The sequence below is a fragment of the Sapajus apella genome, unplaced genomic scaffold (assembly GCF_009761245.1).
Source record: "Sapajus apella isolate SASKATOON/1434 unplaced genomic scaffold, GSC_monkey_1.0 scaffold12, whole genome shotgun sequence".
NCBI lineage: Eukaryota > Metazoa > Chordata > Mammalia > Primates > Cebidae > Sapajus > Sapajus apella.
The window spans coordinates 38,530,497-38,550,006 of record NW_022436952.1 but is presented as its reverse complement, the minus strand read 5'-3'; the positions used below and the strand labels follow the sequence as shown (position 1 = coordinate 38,550,006).

Sequence of the window (19,510 nt, the reverse complement as noted above, 5' to 3'; positions counted from 1 at the left end):
GAAGGGAGGAAGGGCAGGCAGCCTTGGCTTTGGAGGCAGCAGGAGGTGGAGGGATCTGTGGAGGATGCCCGGGCAGAAGGGCCAAGCTGCCTCTTCCCTGACTTAATCTGCCCCATCTCACCCAAAAAATAGGATTCAGTAAGCTTGGAGAAATCTATTAAATACACTTTATTTAAATAGTATTAAACTCAGTTGGCTCTATGCGAATTGGTCTTGGTATTGGGGTAAGGGGGTATTGCAGGTAAAAAGGGGTGAAGCAGATTCTGGCTTTCAGTTTCTTAGCTCAGGAATTCCAGCAATCCCTGTAGCTCTTTGCATCCCCTCACCACCTCTGGAATAGAGAGCAGGGTCTGGGAAGAGAGGCAGAAAAAGCAACTCAGGATCACAGACCTAAGGCCCAAGGCTCCCAGCCCCAGGAGGCAGCCACTGAATTAGAGGAGACAAAACAGACAGAGAACCCTGCAATAGTGATTCAGGCCCAGATCTCAGCACAGGCTGGGAACCAGAGTTGTGCTCATCAGTACCTCCTGGGGCCAGGCCTTGTACCAGGTGGCTTAGTTATATCACCTCCCTTGTTCCTGTACCTTATAAATATGCTGAACAATGTCATCTAGTTTTTCTAACTCCTTGTCAGAGCGCCGAAGGTTCTCCTCTAGGATATTTCTCTGGAAAGCAAACAGATTTCATAAGTCCTATGCTTAAAAGAACAAGAAAAGCTTGGTAGGACAGGGGAAACACGGCAGGGCATTTGTTAACAAAGGTAGGAAATAGCCCTGGAATGGCATGGACATTCTTACATGGCTCTGGAACTTGATCATGAGTTTTTCCTTCTCATTTTTCATCTCCAAGAACATCACTCTCAGTTTGTCCACCTAGAAATATGTCCAGATCAACAGGGGTACAGCCTGGGGTCCCCACCTGCTGCCCAGCTCCTCTGTTAACTCTGAGTCACCTCCTGAGAGAGCCACACTTTCTCCTGTATCCAACTGGTGGCCATGGGCTGGCAGTTGGAGTCCAGCTGGCCTGCCAGGGCCTCTTGGAGCACTTTGGTCTCTGTCTCCGCACGCCGAAGTGAGCGGGTAAGGTGGGTCACCTCCTCTCTAAGGCTCTGGGAATGAGAATGGAGAGGTGTCCAATAGGACATAAGAAGGATAGGCAACATGTGGTAACATAAGTAAACCAGGAATCCACTTCTCATATTTGGGATCCTGGCCACTGGTAACACAGAGGGCAAAGGCCTGGGCATGATGAACATACTATGAGCTCGCCACTCTTGTCTATCTGTTCTAGGATCTTCTCATTCTGCTGCTGTATCACTTCCTGGAGTTCCTTTTCATTCTGTGAGGGAAAGGGAGGTGAGAAGACACAGGGAGAGCTGGTTTCTTCAGAACCCTTGCCAGGAGATAGGAGAGAGTGCCTGACCCATGCTCAGCCCACATGAGACCAATTGGTATCACTCCAATTCTTCCTCCAGGGCCAAGTCAGGCAAGGCACATTTCAGTGTTGGGAGAGTTCTGCTAGAGTTCCTGACTTTTCTCCTGGGTCTGCCTGGGAAGATAGGTCAGCCTATAGCTGATATGTGAAATGTCTGACCCCAGGAAGGGCAAAACTAGGGCAGTGGTTGGAAAATCCCTACCACCCAGATTCCTGGAGAGATAATGGGTCCCAGTAGGCCAGTAGAGCTGCCCCAGTTCTTCATCGCCCCACTTCTAGGTCCCTCCTTCACCTTGTAGCGCAAGCACAAGGCCTGATTCAGCTTCTCTATGTCTGCTTCCTTTGCCTTCTGGGCTTCCTGATGCTGCTCTTCCTCGGCCTGCAGCCTAGCCTGCAGCTCACAACTGGAGGAGGGAAGAATTCAACAATACTCCTGTCCTCTCAGGGGCCAGCTGGACCCTTGGCATGCATAAGAGGCTGTGTCACTGTCCCTCTGTCACCAAAGCTGCATCCCACTCACATTTTTCGCTGCAGAGCCCTGATGGCTTCTTCTTTAGACTCTTGTAGCAGGGAACAAAGACTCTGAAGCTCAATAGTCATAATACTCATTTCTGCCAGGCTCTCCTCCATGCCCGGGGTCTCTGAAAGAGAAAGTCCCAGATAGAGATGTAGCCTTCCAGCCCTGGAAGGAAGGAGTGTATAGCCATCATTTCTACAACTCTTATCTGTGTTCCCCACCCACAGGATTTGTATGTCTGGAACATTACAGATCCCAGAAGGCAGAAATAAAATGAGCCCAAGTAGAATTGAGGTTTTTAGAGCAAAGCACTTCTCACTGCTTTCATCTTTACTCATCACCACCAGATTTTCTAGAAATGAGGCAGGATCCCCAGAGCCACTCCTAACCTGCAGGCTGAAGGGAAACCATTGATGCTACTCGGGTGAAAGCACTCTTATCACTTCCAAGCAAGGGCACGGGAACTGATTCCGCCTCTACAAGAAAAACCAACCATGGGAGAGGGCCCCTCTGGTGACCCAGTCAGGAGTCTACCATAATGGAAGCCAGGGAAAGACAGACAAGCCCGCTAATGGGCATCTTCAACAGCTGAAGATATTGACAACAGTCACAACTTTCCCACCCCCAAATCCCAGGACCTTTAACCTTCAGCTACCACTGCTGTCAAGATGCTTCCCAAGAAGGTGCTGTCATTGGGCAGAGGGTGTTCCTGGGTGGGAGCACAGACCGTGCTCAGCAGAAGGGTCTCTTGTTCAGTCTAAGGGCAAAAAAGAAAAAATAGCTGCTGCTCAGGTCTAGTGAACTTCTGGGCTTCCAGGTAACTCCCAGCCATCTCCTTCAAAATGCTGTCCCACCTATTACCAAAATTCTCTATCTTCCACTTCCCTATTAGTACCTTTCCCCAAACATGTTTATATTCTTAAGCCTCTCCCACAAAAACAACAGTATTTTAAAAACAAACCTAAACGAAACTAAAAAAAAAAAAAAAACCCTTCTTCTTACCTTAAATCCCCTTTTAGCTACTGCCTTTTCTTTCCAGAAAGGAAGGAAGGGAGGGAGGGAGGGAGGGAAAAAAGAAAGGGAAGGAAGGGAAGGAAGGGAAGGAAGGAAGGAAGGGAAGGAAGGAAGGAAGGAAGGAGCCAGGCGCGGTGGCTCACACCTGTAATACCAGCACTTGGGGAAGCTTAGGTGGGCAGATCACGAGGTCAGGTGTTCGAGACCAGCCTGGCCAATATGGTGAAACCCTGTCTCTACTAAAAATACAAAAATTAGCTGGGCACGGTGGCACGCACCTGTAGTTGCAGCTACTTGGGAGGCTGAGGCAGAAGAATCGCTTGAACCCAGGAGGTGGAGGTTGCAGTGAGCTGACATCGTGCCACTGCACTCCAACCTGGGAGACAGAGTGAGACTCCATCTCAAAAAAAAGAAAAGAAAGGAAAAAGGAAAGGAAAGGAAGGGAAGGGGAAGGGGAAGGAAAGAAGCCCATACTTCTTGCTTATAATTCTCACCATCTGTTGACTCCCCAGCCCACTACACTCAAGTTTCTGCCCCGTCATTCCACCTAAATCATTGTCATTTGGTTCACCAATGGCAGCCTTTCAAATGTGATGCATACATTTCAGCTCTTGTTTTACCTGACCTATTTGATATTGATGAGCACATTGTTCTTTTAGAAACTTCTTTTTCTTAGCTTCCAGGACATGAGTCTCTCTCCCTTAAAGGCAGACCTCACACCTTTCTGGTTATTTCTTCTCTAACCACAGGTCCTTCCTTAACTGTTGGATCCTCTGGGTTTAGTCCCTGGCCCTAAATTTACTCTAATTCATTCCCAGCATGGCCTTACCTCGGGAGCACCACAAAAACATCTACTTGAAACTTCCCTTCCACGTGAATGACTCTTCAATCTCTCAACTGGATTTTTTCCCAGTCTGCAGACTCAAAGGCTAACTGCCTGTGAAGAATCTACCAGAAGGTTCCACAGTCAATCTGTCAACTTAGTATAAAGCTGAGTTCACCATTTTCCCTGTGCCACCCTATCAGAAGTCTGTTCCTACTCCTGTATTTGTAGGGGGAGGGAAGGCTAGCAAAGGCCTACAGGTCAAATCCAGCCTGCCAACTGTTTTTGCCTGGAATGCAGCCAGACCCATTCATTTACACATCGTCTGTGGTTGCTCTTGAACTACAAAGGCACAGTTGAGTAGTTGAGACAGAGGCCATATGGCGCAAAATGCCAAAAAATACTTATTATATGGCCATTTATAGGAAAAGCTTGCTGTCCTCAGTTCTGAAGGAGAGTGTCACCATCTTTCTTTACTTTTTTTCTTTTTCTTTCTTTTTTTTTTTTCTTGAGAGGGAGTTTTGCTCTTGTTGCCCAGGCTGGAGTGAAATGGCAAGATTACACTGCAACCTCCGCCTCCCGAGTTCACATGATTCTCCTGCCTCAGCCTCCCAAGTTGCTGGGATTATAGGCACCTACCATGCCTGGCTAATTTCTCTGTATTTTTAGCAGAGACTGGGTTTCACCATGTTGGCCAGGCTAGTCTTGAACTCCTGACCTCAGGTGATACACTCACATCGGCCTCCCAAAGTCCTAGGGCCAAGTGTCACCATCTTTCTAGCAATCTAAGGATCATCATTCACTCTTCTGCCTTACTCTTACATCAAATTGGTCACAAAGTTCTCCTGCGTCTACTTCCTAAATATCTGTTGAATCCATTCACTCCATTCTCTTCTTTCTACTGCCTATAAAACTGCCATTATTTCAAGTCTTCAAAATCTGGCCTCTTGCCTACTTCTCCAGTGTTGTCTCCTGCCTTGCCCCACATAGCCCCCACACTGCAGCCATGAAGAGCTGCTTCCCATTCCGCAGACTTGCTGCATTCCATATGAATGCCATCTTGCCTTGTTTATCTGTTAGTCCCAGCACCTAACCTAGGTCTTATAAGGTAGACACTACAAAAAAGAACACATCAAGAAAAAAAAAAAAAAGAAAAAAAAAAAAATTTTGGGACTCTTCTGTTGCCAAAGGAAAAAAAAAAAAAGAACACATCATGTACTATGTATATGACTTTCTACATATGACTCTCACATGTAATAAGATGAAACTTTTTTTTTTTTTTTTAAAGATGGGTTTCACCATGATGGCCAGGCTGGTCTTGAACTCCTGACCTCAGGTGATCCACCCACCTCGGCCTCCCAAAGTGATAGGATTACAGGCGTGAGCCACCAGGCCTGGCCAGATGAAACTTTCATACACTGTTCCCTCTGCCTAGTGGATCTTCCTAAATACCCACCCCTGCCCCACAAACTTTAAACCTCAAGACTATACCCAAGGTCAGCTGCTTTGAGAAGACATCCTAATTCTCAAGGTTGAAGTGGTTCTCCCCTCTCTATCTCTCACAGAGGTCCATGCAGGCCTCCACTGTGATCATAAGTCAAGATGACAAGCTTACATCTGTTTGTCTTCCATGCTAAACTGTAGATTTGTTGGCATTTCCTGAACTTAGCACTCAGTTGGGGAAGAGGATCAGATCATAAGCAGTTTCCAGACTTTAGGATATTTGTTGTACCTTTATCTGCTGAATAAGCTAATTAACTGTATATTCTGAATGATATCAACCACTTATTATTTAGTGTACACTGCGGGGCGGTTACATTGCTTTCTTGAAACATAGTCTGGCTGGGCATGGTGCCTTATGTCTGTAGTCCCAGCACTTTGGGAGGCCAAGGCAGGTGGATTTCGAGGTCAAGAGACCAAGATTATCCTGGCTAGTGCAAAGAAGGCTATTAAAAAAAAAAAGTGGGGGGGGGGGGTGGGGCGGGGAGGCTCACACCTGTAATCAAGCACCTTGGAGGCCAAGGTGGGCGGATCACCTGAGGGGGGAAATACAACAACCCCCTCACCAACAGGGAGAAACCCCATCTTTTAAAAAAAAAAAAAAAAAAAAAAGGACTATCCTGGCCAACATGGTGAAACCCCTTCTTTACTAAAAATACAAAAATTAGCCAGGCATGGCAGTACACACCTGTAGTCCCAGCTAATCGGGAGGCTGAGGCAGGAGAACTGCTTGAACCTGGGAGGTGGAGGTTGCAGTGAGCCAAGATCGGGCCACTGCACTCCAGCCTGGAGACAGAGTGAGACTCCATCTCAAAAAGAAAAGAAACAAAGTCTGGTTGAAGAGACCACGTATCCAAGGAAAATTAATATAAATACAAAAAAAAAAAAAGAGTAAGTTCATGAAAAATGAGAAATATGGCAGAAGAAAAGATCCCTGGGTCCACGTGGTTTGATTTGGGAACATTTCAAAGAAGGAGGTAAACCAGGGAAGATTTCTTTTTTTGAGGGGGACAGGGATTCACTCTTAGTAGAGTGCAGTGATACAAAAAATTAGCCAGGTATAGGCCGGGTGTGGTGGCTCAAGCCTGTAATCCCAGCACTTTGGGAGGCCGAGGCGGGTGGATCACAAGGTCAAGAGATCAAGACCATCCTGGTCAACATGGTGAAACCCCGTCTCTACTAAAGCTACAAAAAAAAATTAGCTGGGCATGGTGGCGCGTGCCTGTAATCCCAGCTACTCAGGAGGCTGAGGCAGGAGAATTGCCTGAACCCAGGAGGCGGAGGTTGCGGTAAGCTGAGATCGCGCCATTGCACTCCAGCCTGGGTAACAAAAGCAAAACTCCGTCTCAAAAAAAAAAAAAAATTAGCCAGGTATGATCATGGGTCACTGCAGCCTCAACTTCCCAAGCTCAGGTGATCCTGCCACCTCAGCCTCCCAGATAGCTGGGACTGCAGGTACATAACACTACACCTGGGCTAATTTCTGTATTTTTTGTAGAGCTGGGTTTCGCCATGTTGCCCAGGTTGGAAGGGAGGATTTTTTGTTTTGTTTTGTTTTTGTTTTTTTGTTTTTGTTTTGCAGAAAAGCAATTTATTAGGCAGAGAAAGAGAGAACTAGGGGGAGAAAGCAAGTCAGCTCCCACGCTATCATGGGAGGGGATCCCAGAGAGGGAAATTCCGGAAGGGAGGATTTTAATAGAAAAGGTATTTCCAGTTTGAAGAAAGAAGAGAATGAATGTGGGAACAGCCTGAGTCTGGGTTGTGGGGATGAAGATGGGGACATGTGTATAGCATCAGGCAGTCTAGCTGGAGCAAAGGGTTCATAATAGGGAAGTAGGAGACAGCTGAAGAAAGGTTTAAGCAACAGGCTAAAGAGGTCCTGTAGGTAACTGAAACTCACTGAAAAGGTCATAGGGTTAGAAAAAGAGTAATGTTTTAGAAAGACTATTCCGCAAAATAAAGATACTATTGGAAGAGAAGAGAAGGAACCCCAGGATCCTACCTTCTCCTTTAGTTTTGTCTGTAGGAAAAGAGTCAGGCTCTGTAGTTGCTCAGTCAGCATCCCTAGCTTTTGAGAGTATTGCCGTGTCTTCTCCAGGTCTTGCACCTGGTTCTCTGCTATGGTGCTGGCCAGTTTAGCCCTGCAATAAGGAACAGGGAAGATGACCAAAGACCAAATTACCTTCTCTGAACACCTCTCCCAAATTCCCACAGAGGTGCATTAAAGGAAAGAAACAAGAAGCTCAACACTGTCACAGTTCTCTTCTCGGAGATTTCGGCTTCTAGAAGTGTTCCTGAGAAACAAATAAGCACTTAGGGGGAAGTACAGAAAGTTAGAGAACTTACGTTAAGTTCTCTACAGTGTCCTTGAGGTTCTCACACTGCAAGCTGCGCTCCCGGAGCACTTCCAGAGTGGTTTTCAATTGACACTCAACCTGACCTAGCTCCAGGTGAGCAACCTGATTCTCCTGGTCTGCAAACTGAGAAGACGAGAAGGAGCAAGAGAGGGCGGGAGAATTTCAGTGCCCTGGGGACAGAGGCTTCTTCTATTTCACAGCCACGAATCTCATCAATGCTATCAGGCAAGAATTACACTCCTGAGGTTTACCAGCTCCCTTGGCCCAAGCCACGTTCCTTACCTCCAAGGTCTCTTTCAGTTCCCGCACCTCTTTGGCCAGGACAGCTTGTTGCTGCTGCAGTTCTGCCTGCATGTGTTTTAGTGCCATCTCTTCCTTTTGCCATCTGCCAGAGACCACATATTAGATCCCATTTGGTCCTAAATCGTGGGTGCCTACTGCCACAATACCGTTAGGAACTCACTGAGCAGCCTGCTCCTCATTGTTCTGGGTAAGTTGGCAGAGTAACTCATCCTTCACAGACAGGTCCTGGGCACAAAGGGCATGCTGACTCTGTAGCTCTTTTAGCTGGCTGTCCATGTTGGCCAGAATCTGCAGCTGAGCCCGGAGATCTAGACCAAAAGTATCCTAATGACACCATGCGGTCACCAGGCCAGAAACTCCCCAAACTTCAGCTCCAAAGCAAGTGTTGCAGAGTACTTCATTGCTCTAGTGCCACACTCCAAGCCTTAGCAGGGCTCAGCTGCTTACATGCATGCATACACACACACACACACACACACACACACACACACACACACACCGATTGTTAGACGACTGTTTTCCAACTCCAGTTGTTCTATTTGGCCTTTGCACTCCTCTAACTGGGCAGAGACTTGTTCCAGCTCCCTGGAAACCTAGGAATAAAAGATAGTTTTTCTCCTATAGTTCCTCCTGAATCAAGAATCCCAGGACTTGGTCCAGCTTCTCTTTCTGGACAAGATAGAAAACGACCTTGCTCCTGGGCATCAACATTGCCCAGGAAATAAGGTTGATCCTCAGAAAAAAGTAGAGACAGGAGAAAAGTTGCCGAAATAAACATGCTGAAGGGCAAAGGAAAAAACTGGGCTTAAGGCCATCTTACAGCTAAGGGACCTGGCTGGTCTCCAAACCCACAGGGTAGAAAGAAAACACGTCCAGGGTAAGAGTCTAATGATATCACACATTAGAAAGGCCTGTTGCAGAAAAGGAAACCAAGCCTAAGCAGTCCCCACTCCTGGTTTGCACCTCCTGCTTTTCCTCAATTGCCGCATCACGTTCCTGCAGGGCCAGCCGGCTCTTGACTGTGAGTTTCTCTGTGAGTTGTCGAGACTGACTCAGCAAAGCTGTCCATGTTGTATACTATCAGGGAAAGCAAGCAGGTCAGTAAAGCACACTTGAGGCAAGGCTCCTAACAGCACTTGATGTAAGGGATTAGTTACAATGGCCCCAAATACTCACATCCAGTTGAATGGACATCCAGTCCTGCTGCAAGTTAGAGGTAAGACTCACTGTCTGCTGAACCAGCTCTTCTTGCTCAGTATGGAGCCTTACCTACGAGAGAAGCATTGCCTAGGCAGAAGCCCCTTCCCTTTGGATACAGCAAAGTGGGAGTATACTACTACCCTCCCAGTCTGTCAGCAGAGACCCCAGGAAAGAAAATGCCCTTAATTACCAGTTGGGTCTGGGTGTCTTTCAGAAGCCCCCTGAATTCCCGCATGGATGCTAGGTCCTGTTCCAGCTGGCTGATGCGCTGGCTGGCGTGTGCACAGAAAGCCTCCAGCACTGTCTCTGCCTATTGAGGGAAGAGGTTGCAAGGACACAGTGGGCAACAGGGGAGCCAGCACAAAAAGCTGTAACCATCCAACACCTCAATATATCAGTTCTTTACTCCTCAGGGCAGGCAGTTCTTAGGCCCCCATCTGTGTCTCAAGTGTGTTTGTGTTTCTACAGGAACCTTGAGGTGGAAACCTCTCACATCCAAAAACAAATGCCTGGCACCTTACCGCATCCTTGCCTCTGAGAGCCATTTCCTCTCTGTGCCTTGCCTCCTCCCTTTCTGCTTTGAGGCTCTGGAGCTTTGCCCTCAATTTCTTCAGCAAATCAAAACAGCAAGAGACCAAGGTTTCTGTACGCCAAGACTACACGATAAGAATCAGATGCTGTGTATGGTTCCTCTTTATGGCTTTTAGTCCCACCAGAGGCCTCTACCTCTATCTTCATGCTACTTACCTCCTGACTCACAGTAGTTTTATCTTCTTCTAAATGCAGCAGGGATAGGTGAAGCAAGGATATCAGCTCTTTAGAGATGAGCACCCATGATTGCTGTAGAGAAAAAGATGAGTAGATGAGATCAAATAAAGTCACTATGCAGGAAATGGGGGCACTAGGGAGGAAAACCGCTGACCCCAATTCCAAGCTCCGCATTAGGAGATGTACTTTACAAAGGTTTGGAAACCTCCCTTTGCCACCACGGCTTAGTGTCACCATCTATTAACCACCCAGGATTCTCCATTCTTGAACTTCACAGGAGACCCAGTGGTGGTATAAGGTCAATCATCACTTACCATGACATTTCTGGCCTGCTGTAGAGCTTGTCCCATCTCTTGGCTCTCCTTAAGATGCTGAAGTTTATTAGTTATCTAGCCAGAAAAACAGAGTTGTTCCTTGTTTTGTTTTTGAGACAGAGTCTTGCTCTATTGTCCAGGATGGAGTGCAGTGGCACAATCTCAGCTCACTGAAACCTCGACCTCCCAGGTGCAAGCAATTCTTCTGCCTCAGCCTCCCATGTAGCTGGGATTACAGGCGTGCACCACCACACCCACCTAATTTGTGTATTTTTAGTAGAGTTGGGGCTACCCAGGAGGCTGAGGGGGGAGGATCACCTGAACCAAAAAAGTTGAAATTTCAGTGAGCCCTGATTGCAACATGGCACTCTAGCCTGGGCGATAAAATAAAAATAAAATCTGTTATTAACCATCATCACTGCAACAACAACAAAAGTTCATCTGAATTTAAATTAAAATTTCCTTTAAATTACTTTGATCAGAAGACTTTAAGTGAAAAAGCTTTCTTTTGGATAGAGAAATATTTTAATTAGTTGTATGGTAGTCACTGTAATATAATTCTTTTTTTTTTTAATTTTTTTCTTTTTTTTTGAGATGGGGTCTCTGTCACCCAGGCTGGAGTGCAGTGGCATGATGCTGGCTCACTGCAACCTCCGCCTCCTGGATTCAAGCGATTCTCCTGCCTCAGCCTCCCCCGTAGCTTAGACTACAGATGCGTGCCACCACAACCAGCTAATTTTTGTATTTTTAGTAGAGACGAATTTCACCATATCGGATCAGGCTGTTCTTGAACTCCTCCTTACTTCATGATCTGCCTAGCTTGGCCTCCCAGAATGCTGGGATTACAGGCATGAGCCACTGAGCCCAATGACTCTGTTTTTTGATGCAGGGTCTGGCTCTGTCACCCAGGCTGGAGTGCAGTGGCAAGATTTCAGTTCACTGCAGCCTTGAACTCCTGGGCTCAAGTGATCCTTCACGTTAGCCTCCTGAGTAGCTGGGACTACAGGTACACACCACCGCACTCAGCTAATTTTTGTATTTTTTGTAGAGATGAGGTTTCACCATGTTTCCCAGTCTGGTCTCGAACTCCTGAGGTCAAGTGATCCTCTGACCTCACCCTCCCTAAGTATTGGGATTACAGGCATGAGCCACCATGCCAGCTGACCCCTTTCCATTCTAATAGATGTAAACACTGAGAAATCCTCTTCACACAAACAATAGAAATAAGTAGAAGCAGAAGAAGGGAGGCTGAGTGCAATGGCTGAGGTGGGAGGATGGCTTGATCCCAGGAGGCAGAGGTTGCAGTGACCTCAGATCACACTACTGCACTCCAGCCTGGGTGACCAAGCAAGACTCTGTCTCAAAAGAAAAAAAAAAAGGAAGTATGTTCTTCTTTAATAAAGTGGGCATAGGCAATCAGGCAATTGAGAATGGAGAAGTAGGAAGGAAAAACAATAAAGAATACATGTGGATAATGAGAATGAATGAATAAGGCCTAATATTTGATAGGACAACAGGGTGACTACATTCAATAGTAATCTGTACATTTAAAAAGAACTAAAATAGTATAATTGGATTGTTTGTAACACAAAGGATAAATGCTTGAGAGGACAGATACAGATACTCAATTTTCCATGATGTGATTATTAACTATTACATGCCTACATCAAAACATCTCATGGACCCCATAAATATACATACCTACTCTGTAACCACAAAAAATAAAAATTATTTTTAAAATGTTTTAGGCTTATTCATAATTTTTCTTAAAATATTAAATACAGTCTACCAATGTAAAAAAAAAAGAAAAAGAATACATGTGGAAGATGAGGATCTAAAAACCAATTCCTTTAAAACCTTCCTTGCTTGCACTCCTTTGGAAAGTTTTAATGTACCCCAGGGGCATAGTGAGTACCCACAGCTTTAAGGGGATTTTCCAGATCTTCAGCTTTTTTGTTTGTTTTAAAAGACAGGGTCTCACTCTCTTGCCCAGGCTGGAGTACAGTGACACGATCATAGCTCACTGCTGCCTCAACCTCCTAAGCTCAAATGATCCTCCTGCCTCAGCCTCCTGAGTAGTGAGGTATGCAAAACCATATCCGGGTGATTTTTTTTTTAATCTTTTATGGAGATGGGATCTTACTATGTTGCCCAAGTTGATTTCAAATGCCTGGTCTGAGGCAATCCTCCTATCTTGGCATCCCAAAGCAGTGGGATTACAGGCATCAGCCACCGCATGCCCAGATCCTCAGCTTTTACAAATGTTCTAAGAATAAGCCTGTAATAGGAGTCCCCTTTGCCCTCTGGCAGCTTCTCAGCTGAAGTTCGAAGGAAGAGAGCCCACTGGAATCCTTCAAACTTTGAGAAGAACCTTCTTACCCCACTGGGAGATGTGTCAGTCTGTGTGCTACTGTCCTGGGCTTCTGGGTGAGGGACAGCCAGCCGGCTCTTCCAGTCCCGAAGCTGGCGGGAAAGAACCTCCAGAATGACAAGAGAGCTCAGCAGGTTATCTTCCAAGTCATGTCGAGACAATGCAGTCAGATCTGGAGGCCGGCTGCAGCAGAAAGAGAAGAACATGAGGAAAAGTAAGGGAGGGGAAGGTCCAGGGTAATGGAGCTCAAGAGGAACAAGGACATAGGGGCACTTACCCACACAGGAGCTGCTCTGTCTCAGAAGTACTGTCCTTGGTGCCAACCAGGCCTGTCTCGGATGTGTTTGTACTCTTTTCCTGTGGTGCTGAGGGAGTAAACCAAGTCCCCACCGAGCAAGTAGAAAAAGGGGTAGTGCCAACTGCAGCATCCCGAAGCATTGAGGGAAGGGATAAGCTTTGGCGGAGATTTTCCAGCATAACTGAGGTATTTACACCTTTTTCCAGCCAGGCCAGTGGGGACATCCAAGGCTCTGTATCAGAGCCAAGAATCCCACCAACATCTACTGCTGGGCCTGGAGCTGCTTGGGATTCCATTTCTACTAGATTTGGTGTCAGGCATGTGGACGGAATATCTTCCACATTTGAGACAAGTGCTTGATCTCCCAATTCAAACTCCTCAGGGTGTGTGGGAAAGCTCATTTCTCTTTCCTCTAAAGCTCCATGCTCTACAATTTCCTCCTCTGGGTCCACATGATTGACAGGGATATCTGCTGCCAAGGCAGTTGAAGGGGAAAGCCAGAGAACAGAGGAAGGCAAGAAGGCGTTACTTTCAGAAGGTACTAAGTCTTCAGGCACAGCCTCAGTCCTGCTGTCCCTCAGGCTTTCCTTGGAGCAATATAGTTGTTCAGAACAGGCATTTGATGGATACTCTAAGAGATGGGATGGAGAATCCTGAAAGACAGGTTTCTCAGACATAGCAGTAACAACTGCTGAAAACCTGTCTTCCAAGCAGGATGCCGCCTCCTCTCTCACCAGATCTCCTGGCCTCAAAGGTTCATTTAAAGATATGCTGTTTGTCTCTGCCATGGTAGCTAAATGGGCCTCAAATGTCATGTCTTGCTGCTGCCCCAGTGGAGAGGGTACAAGGACGATGGTTTTAACTATATAATTGTCCAGTGGGTCTACTGCCTTCTCCAACATTTTAGGAGTAGAGCTAGTTTGGGGAACTGGATCTAGAGGCTGCTCATCGGATTCATGCTGACAAGCTTCTAGCCACTTTGAGGAATGATTGAAATGTTCTGAAGGGGAATCTGTCCTCTTGGCATTTACAGAATCCACTGGAGATGAGTTGTTGCTGCCTTCCTGCCAAAGGAAACAAAAGTAGTTGTCTAAGGCAATCAGTTCAGTTCCCAATATATAATTATGGGTACAAGATATTGTCCAAACTCAAAAAAGAAAAGAATTCTTACTACCTCTGCTTAGGTAAGGACTTGGCTAATCTTTGTTGCTCATATAAAGAGAAAAACATGAGGAAAAGAAAGGGAGAAGAAGGTCCCTCAGACTTTCCTTGGAGCAATGTAGTTGTTCAGAGCAGGGATTTGGTGGAGACAAACAGCATATCTTTAAATGAGCCTTTAGTTCATTTAGTTTGTTCAATAATAGAGAAAGAAAAGCTGCTAAGCCATTTGGGGTCCTTCCAAGTGAAGCAGCCTACATTATAAACAGGCTGGGAATACAGATGCATATCGTGGGCAGATGGTAGCTTGAACGTGACCCCACTCCTCTCCATTCTGAACTCCAACCCACTTCTAGGTGAACAGGTAGGATGGGTCGATAGGTATGAGAGAAGATTCAAGCTCTGTCAAAACCTAGAGTTGGTACAAGATCTTCTCCCGCTTGACCGCATGCAGTGTCTCACACCTGTAATACCAGCACTTTGGGAGGCCAAGGCAGGCAGATCACCTGATGTCAGGAGTTCAAGACTAGCCTGACCAACATGGTGAAACCCCATCTCTACATTTTTAGTAGCCAGGCGTGGTGGTGCATGCCTGTAATCCCAGCTACTCAGAAGGCTAAGGCAGGAGAATTGCTTGAACCCAGGAGGCAGAGGTTGCAGTGAACCGAGATTGTGCCATTGCACTCCAGCCAGGGCAACAGAGTGAGACTCCATCTCAAAAGAAAAAGAAAAAAGATCTTCTCCCTCTTGAAACAGACAAGAATTTGGGAACCAGAGTTAGAAAGCACTTGGACCACAGAGATCCATGAAGTCCAGGGAGAAAGGGCAACACTAACCTGTGCCAGTGACCTAGTCTTCTAGTCCACAGAGCTAAGGGGCATCCTGAACACAGGGGTTGAACCCATTTGGCCCTTGGTATTTGAAGAGCTCTAGACTTTGTAGCATAGAAGATTAAAGAGCAAAGAGACTTCCTCCTGATGCCTTGGCAAGGGACTGACAACATCCCTACTGCTGGATCACAGGGAGAAAGACAACTGCACCTTCTACTACCTGCCAGATTGCTGAACCTGAGACTCAGTGAGCAACAGAAGGAAAACATGAATGATCTTAAGTGGATCTGGTAGCCAGAGAAAGAATAAACTCTAAGATAGCTAGTAAAGGTAGACCCTAGGCCAGGCGCAGTGACTCACACCTGTAACCCCAGCACTTTGGGAGGCCAGGGCGGGTGGATTGTTTGAGTTCAAACCTCATCTCCACTAAAAATACAAACTTAGCCAAGCATGGTGGTGCTAGTGTGTGCCTATAGTCCCAGCTACTCAGGAGGCTGAGGTAGGAGGATCACTTGAGCTCAGAGGGCAGAGGTTGCAGTCAACCAAGACAGCACCACTGCACTACAGCCTGGGCAACAGAGCAAGACTCCATTCCAAAAACAAACAACAAAAAAATGTAATTCTTCAGTCACCTCAGCCACATTTTAAGTGCTCAATAACCATGTGACTAGTAGTTACCATGCTGGACAGCACAGATTATCAAACATTTCCGTCATCCCAGAAGTTCTATTGGACAGTAGGTGTTTTGCAGCTCTTTCAAGAAAGACTACTTTCATCATACTTCTGTTACTCAGGATATCATCTGTCTTTATACACTCTTCTTTCCTCCTCAAACCTATTTTATTTATATCCCATCTCCTTCCAAAAATAATTCATACAGCATGAAAATGAACAAATAGATACGATTAATGAAATAACAAAGTCATGGTCAAAAAAGAGGAAGCCAAACCTTCCTATTTCTGGAGTAACAGTGGCTGTATGTGATGATCCAGTTTGGCCCTGAGCTATAGTAAACTACCTAGTTCTCATTATCAGAAAGAAAAGGATAGTAATTTCTTCAGGAAGACAATTTTCCCAGACAGTTGGTCCTAAAGCCTTTCTTCGAGGAATCTTATACAGGAGTCAAGCTTTAACAGCAACTGACATGCAGCTTTAATATGCAGACAAGTTTTAACAGCAACTGACATGCAGTTTCTACATGGCCACGTCTCTCAAGACCTTTAACAAAAGTACAAATCAGTGAGGGCAATTCTGCAAGGGGCTAAATTAAGGTGATCCAAGTATCCTGCCTTCCAGTGGTGTAACTTGATCCCAGGAGAGTTCTGACTACCTCCTAGAGTGGATGGATATTGCCTCAATCTTGCAGCTGACTGACCTTTCCATAAGTGAGGCCATGTTGGAGGAAGAGCACTAATCAGGGTGGTAGGATTTCTCAGTAGTTTGATAAAGGTCGAAGGGAGGAGGAGGAGTAATAAAAACTTACAGCTAAATAGATTCAGGTTCTCAGTGGATTTCCTTTAACCACCCTAGGGCACCTCTCTGTTGGCCTGAATAGCTGTAAATGGATGTCACTGAGGTAGAAGACTTCATTATGGTTATTAATTATGTTCTAGCGCTGGTCCTTTGTTCCCCTGAGCTTTCACCCTGGGCAAACAGCCCAGTTGAGAAACTGTCCCGGCGAATCTCACCTGCAGCGCCAGCTTGCACAGTGATGGGGTCAGCGAGGAGCAAGCGAGGGGCCTTTTTTCACAGTTGGTGAGGGCACCGGGCTGCAAGATAAGTTCGCGGAGAGGAGTTCTCATAGGTAGTTTTCCCTGAGAAAGAAAGCAAGAAAGAGGGCGAGTGTGAGGAAGCCTGGGCTCTGCCAGCCCGCCCTTCCTCTCTCCCTAAGAAGCCCAAGAAGCGATTAAGAGAGTAGGCTCGCACCCCGGTCGCGCAGAAGCAGCACAGCGAGTAAGGACTCCACGAGCCCCTAACCCCAGGCTCGACCCAACTTTCCAGGACAGTCAACACGGCCAGTGCCCCCGCCCCAACAGCCCGGCCAGCTCTCTCCGCCAGAGCTCTCTCGATTACCGTCTGGGGCGAAGGCGACAGGCTGAGGCTCAGTTTTTTCGCCCGCCACATCTTCAACACAGAAGACAGGCTGATCACGTCTCAGACCAAGTCGAGGACGCCATGTTCACCCGCCGTCTGTGTTTAAACTTTCTCCGAGCTTCCCAATTGGCTGCTCCAGGCGGGCGCGTCCGCTCGTGGCCTAAGCCCGCAGGGCGTGGCAACGTTGGTCACGCCCCCTATCCCGCCCGCCCCTGCGTAGTCTCGCGCTCTCAGCTGACCGAGCCTTCACCGCAGACATCGACGACAGGGCTGGAGCCGACCCTGGCCCGGGACAGGTCTTGTGTCCTCACACCGGAGAGGACCCCGCAGGTTGCTAGAGAGTCAAAGAGTCCATCCCTCCTGCTTCCAGCGGACCCCCTGACATCTATGGTGTTCACATCCAAGTTGTCTCTGGATAGAGAGAAGGAAGCCTCTCCTCAGGTCTCCCTCTGTTCCCTCCCGCCGCAGCCTTGACGGGAAAGAGCTGGCCAGGACTAGTAGCCCGTCTAGTAGCCGAAGCGGGTCCCAGCGACTTCCCTAGGCTTGGTGGGACCGCGTCCGGAATGTCCTGGGCTGTAATGGTCTGGAAAAGCCTCCAGAGTTTCTGGGCTTTTCTTGGGACTTGCTCGGGCCCGCTATCAGTTCACTGGGATAACTGCCTACATGTATTGAACATTGAGTGTGTGCCTGGCGCAGTGCCGAATGCCGTGTAGTAGCTCACTTAATCCGCATAAGGACCTTCGTAGTGAGAAGTACTATAAATATCCCCATTTAAGACAGCAGGGAGCTGAGTCAGAGAGAGCGTGTGTAATTTGCCCAGCGTCCCACAGATAGTAAATGGCAGAGCCGAGCTCCCTCCCTGCCCCGCCAGCGCCTGCCTTCCGCCGTCTCGGATCTCCTGTGCTCAGGAAACCTGTTGAAGATAGGACTGCCGAATGGTAAGTATTAAGAGTGAGCCGTTTGCGATGGTGTGTGTTCCTTTGCACACTCACGGCGCCCTATTTACACTCTGCAAGTCTTAATACATTGGGGGAAAGCAGCAATCCAAAGAGGAAAGAACTATGATTTTATAAACTGAAACGTCCCCAGGGACGGGCTCCTCTAGTACTGTGTTATCCAATACGTAAGCCCTAACCATAGTGGCTTTTGAGCACTTCAAATATGACTAGTCCCAGTGGGAATGTGCTGTAAAGGTAAAACACTGTACACACTGGATTTGAAACACGTCATATGAAAAAAAGAATGCAAAATATAGCCGGGTGCGGTGGCTCATGCCTGAAATCCCAGCACGGGGGAGGCAGAGGCAGGAGGATGCTTTGAGCCCAGGAGTTCGAGACCTCCCTAGGCAATATAGTGAGACCCTTATCTACAAAAACAAACAAAAAATTTTAGGCCCGGCGCGGTGGCTCACGCCTACAATCCCACACGTTGGGAGGTCGGCAGATCACCTGAGGTCAGGAGTTAGAGACCAGCCTGGCCAACATGGTGAACCCGCGTTCCTACTAAAAATACAAAAATTAGCTGGCTGTGGTGGGCGCCTGTAATCCCAGCTACCAGGGAGGCTGAGACAGGGAGAATCGCTTGGACCCAGGAGGCAGAGGTTGCATTGAGCCGTGATCGTGCGGCTACAATCCAGCCTGGGTCACAGAACTAGACTGTCCCCAAAAAAAATTTTTTTTAAGCCTGCAGTGGTGGCACACGCCTATAAACCCAGTTTGGGAATATCGCTTCAGCCTAGTTCAAAGCTGCTGAGCTATGTTCATCCCATTGCACTGTAGCCTGGGCAACAAAGCAAGACCCTGTCTCAAAAAAAAAAAAAAAAAAAATGCTGTTTACACGGGGCGCGGTGGCTCATGCCTATAATCCCAGCACTTTGGGTGGCCAAGGCAGGTGGATCACCTGAGGTCGAGAGTTCAAGACCAGCCTGACCAACATGGAGAAACCCTGTCTCTACTAAAAATACAAAATTAGCCGGGCATGGTGGTGCATGCCTGTAATCCCAGCTACCAGGGAAGCTGAAGCAGGAAAATTGCTTGAACTTAGGAGGCAGAGGTTGCAGTGAGCCAAGACCTCACCATTGCACTTCAGCCTGGGCAAAAAGAGCAAAACTCCATCTCAAAAAATAAATAAATACTGTTTACATATTGAAATGACATTTTAGCAATATTGGGTTAAATAAAATACATTAAAATTAATTTTTTTTTATTTTTGACAAAGCGTCTTTATCACCCAGGCAGGAGTGCAGTGGCGCCACCATGGCTTCATGCAGCCTTGAACTCCTAGGCTCAAGCAATCCTTCTGCTAGGACTACAGGCGTGCCACCACGCCTGGCTAATTTTTTTATAAAGACAGTCTCTTGCCTTATTGCCTAGGCTGGTATTAAATTCCTAGGCTCAAGTGATTCTCCCACCTCAGCCTCCCAAAGTGCTTGGAGTACAGTCATGAGCCACCACACCCAGACTTTTTAAAACTTTTTAAATCTAATATACATATATATATATATATATATATATATTTTTTTTTTTTTTT

The 19,510-nt window shown here is 47.0% G+C and overlaps 1 protein-coding gene and 1 long non-coding RNA gene across 2 annotated transcripts in view; one reads left to right on the top strand and one right to left on the bottom strand.

Annotated features, from left to right (window-relative positions):
* Positions 1-149: 149 nt before the first annotated feature.
* On the bottom strand, positions 150-17,190 carry SPAG5 (sperm associated antigen 5). Its single transcript, XM_032281045.1, has 24 exons — positions 16,961-17,190; positions 16,576-16,701; positions 12,879-13,963; positions 12,610-12,784; positions 10,231-10,305; positions 9,896-9,988; positions 9,670-9,804; positions 9,339-9,458; positions 9,125-9,217; positions 8,912-9,025; positions 8,448-8,541; positions 8,109-8,256; positions 7,928-8,030; positions 7,635-7,768; positions 7,291-7,429; positions 2,597-2,708; positions 2,341-2,427; positions 1,955-2,075; positions 1,727-1,838; positions 1,258-1,338; positions 953-1,108; positions 798-872; positions 585-665; positions 150-350 (listed from the first exon to the last, which is right to left on the bottom strand). Exons 1-24 carry the CDS (start codon positions 17,009-17,011, stop codon positions 279-281), a joined length of 3,582 nt encoding a protein of 1,193 aa, XP_032136936.1. The 5' UTR covers positions 17,012-17,190; the 3' UTR covers positions 150-278.
* A 571-nt stretch (positions 17,191-17,761) lies between these two features.
* Positions 17,762-19,510, top strand: part of LOC116553499 — a 14,310-nt gene continuing 12,561 nt past the window's right edge. The window contains exon 1 of the long non-coding RNA XR_004269768.1: positions 17,762-17,919. This is a non-coding gene — a long non-coding RNA (uncharacterized LOC116553499). The remainder of the gene's footprint in view (positions 17,920-19,510) is intronic.

Excerpts from the sequence above, each read along its gene's own strand:
- SPAG5 (XM_032281045.1), bottom strand. The coding sequence starts at position 17,011 with ATGTGGCGGGCGAAAAAACTGAGCCTCAGCCTGTCGCCTTCGCCCCAG. Across the intron at positions 12,785-12,878 it reads ACAGAGCAGCTCCTGTGTGG|CCGGCCTCCAGATCTGACTG; the intron begins GTAAGTGCCCCT and ends TTTCTGCTGCAG. Across the intron at positions 9,989-10,230 it reads AGCAGGCCAGAAATGTCATG|CAATCATGGGTGCTCATCTC; the intron begins GTAAGTGATGAT and ends TTTTCTCTACAG.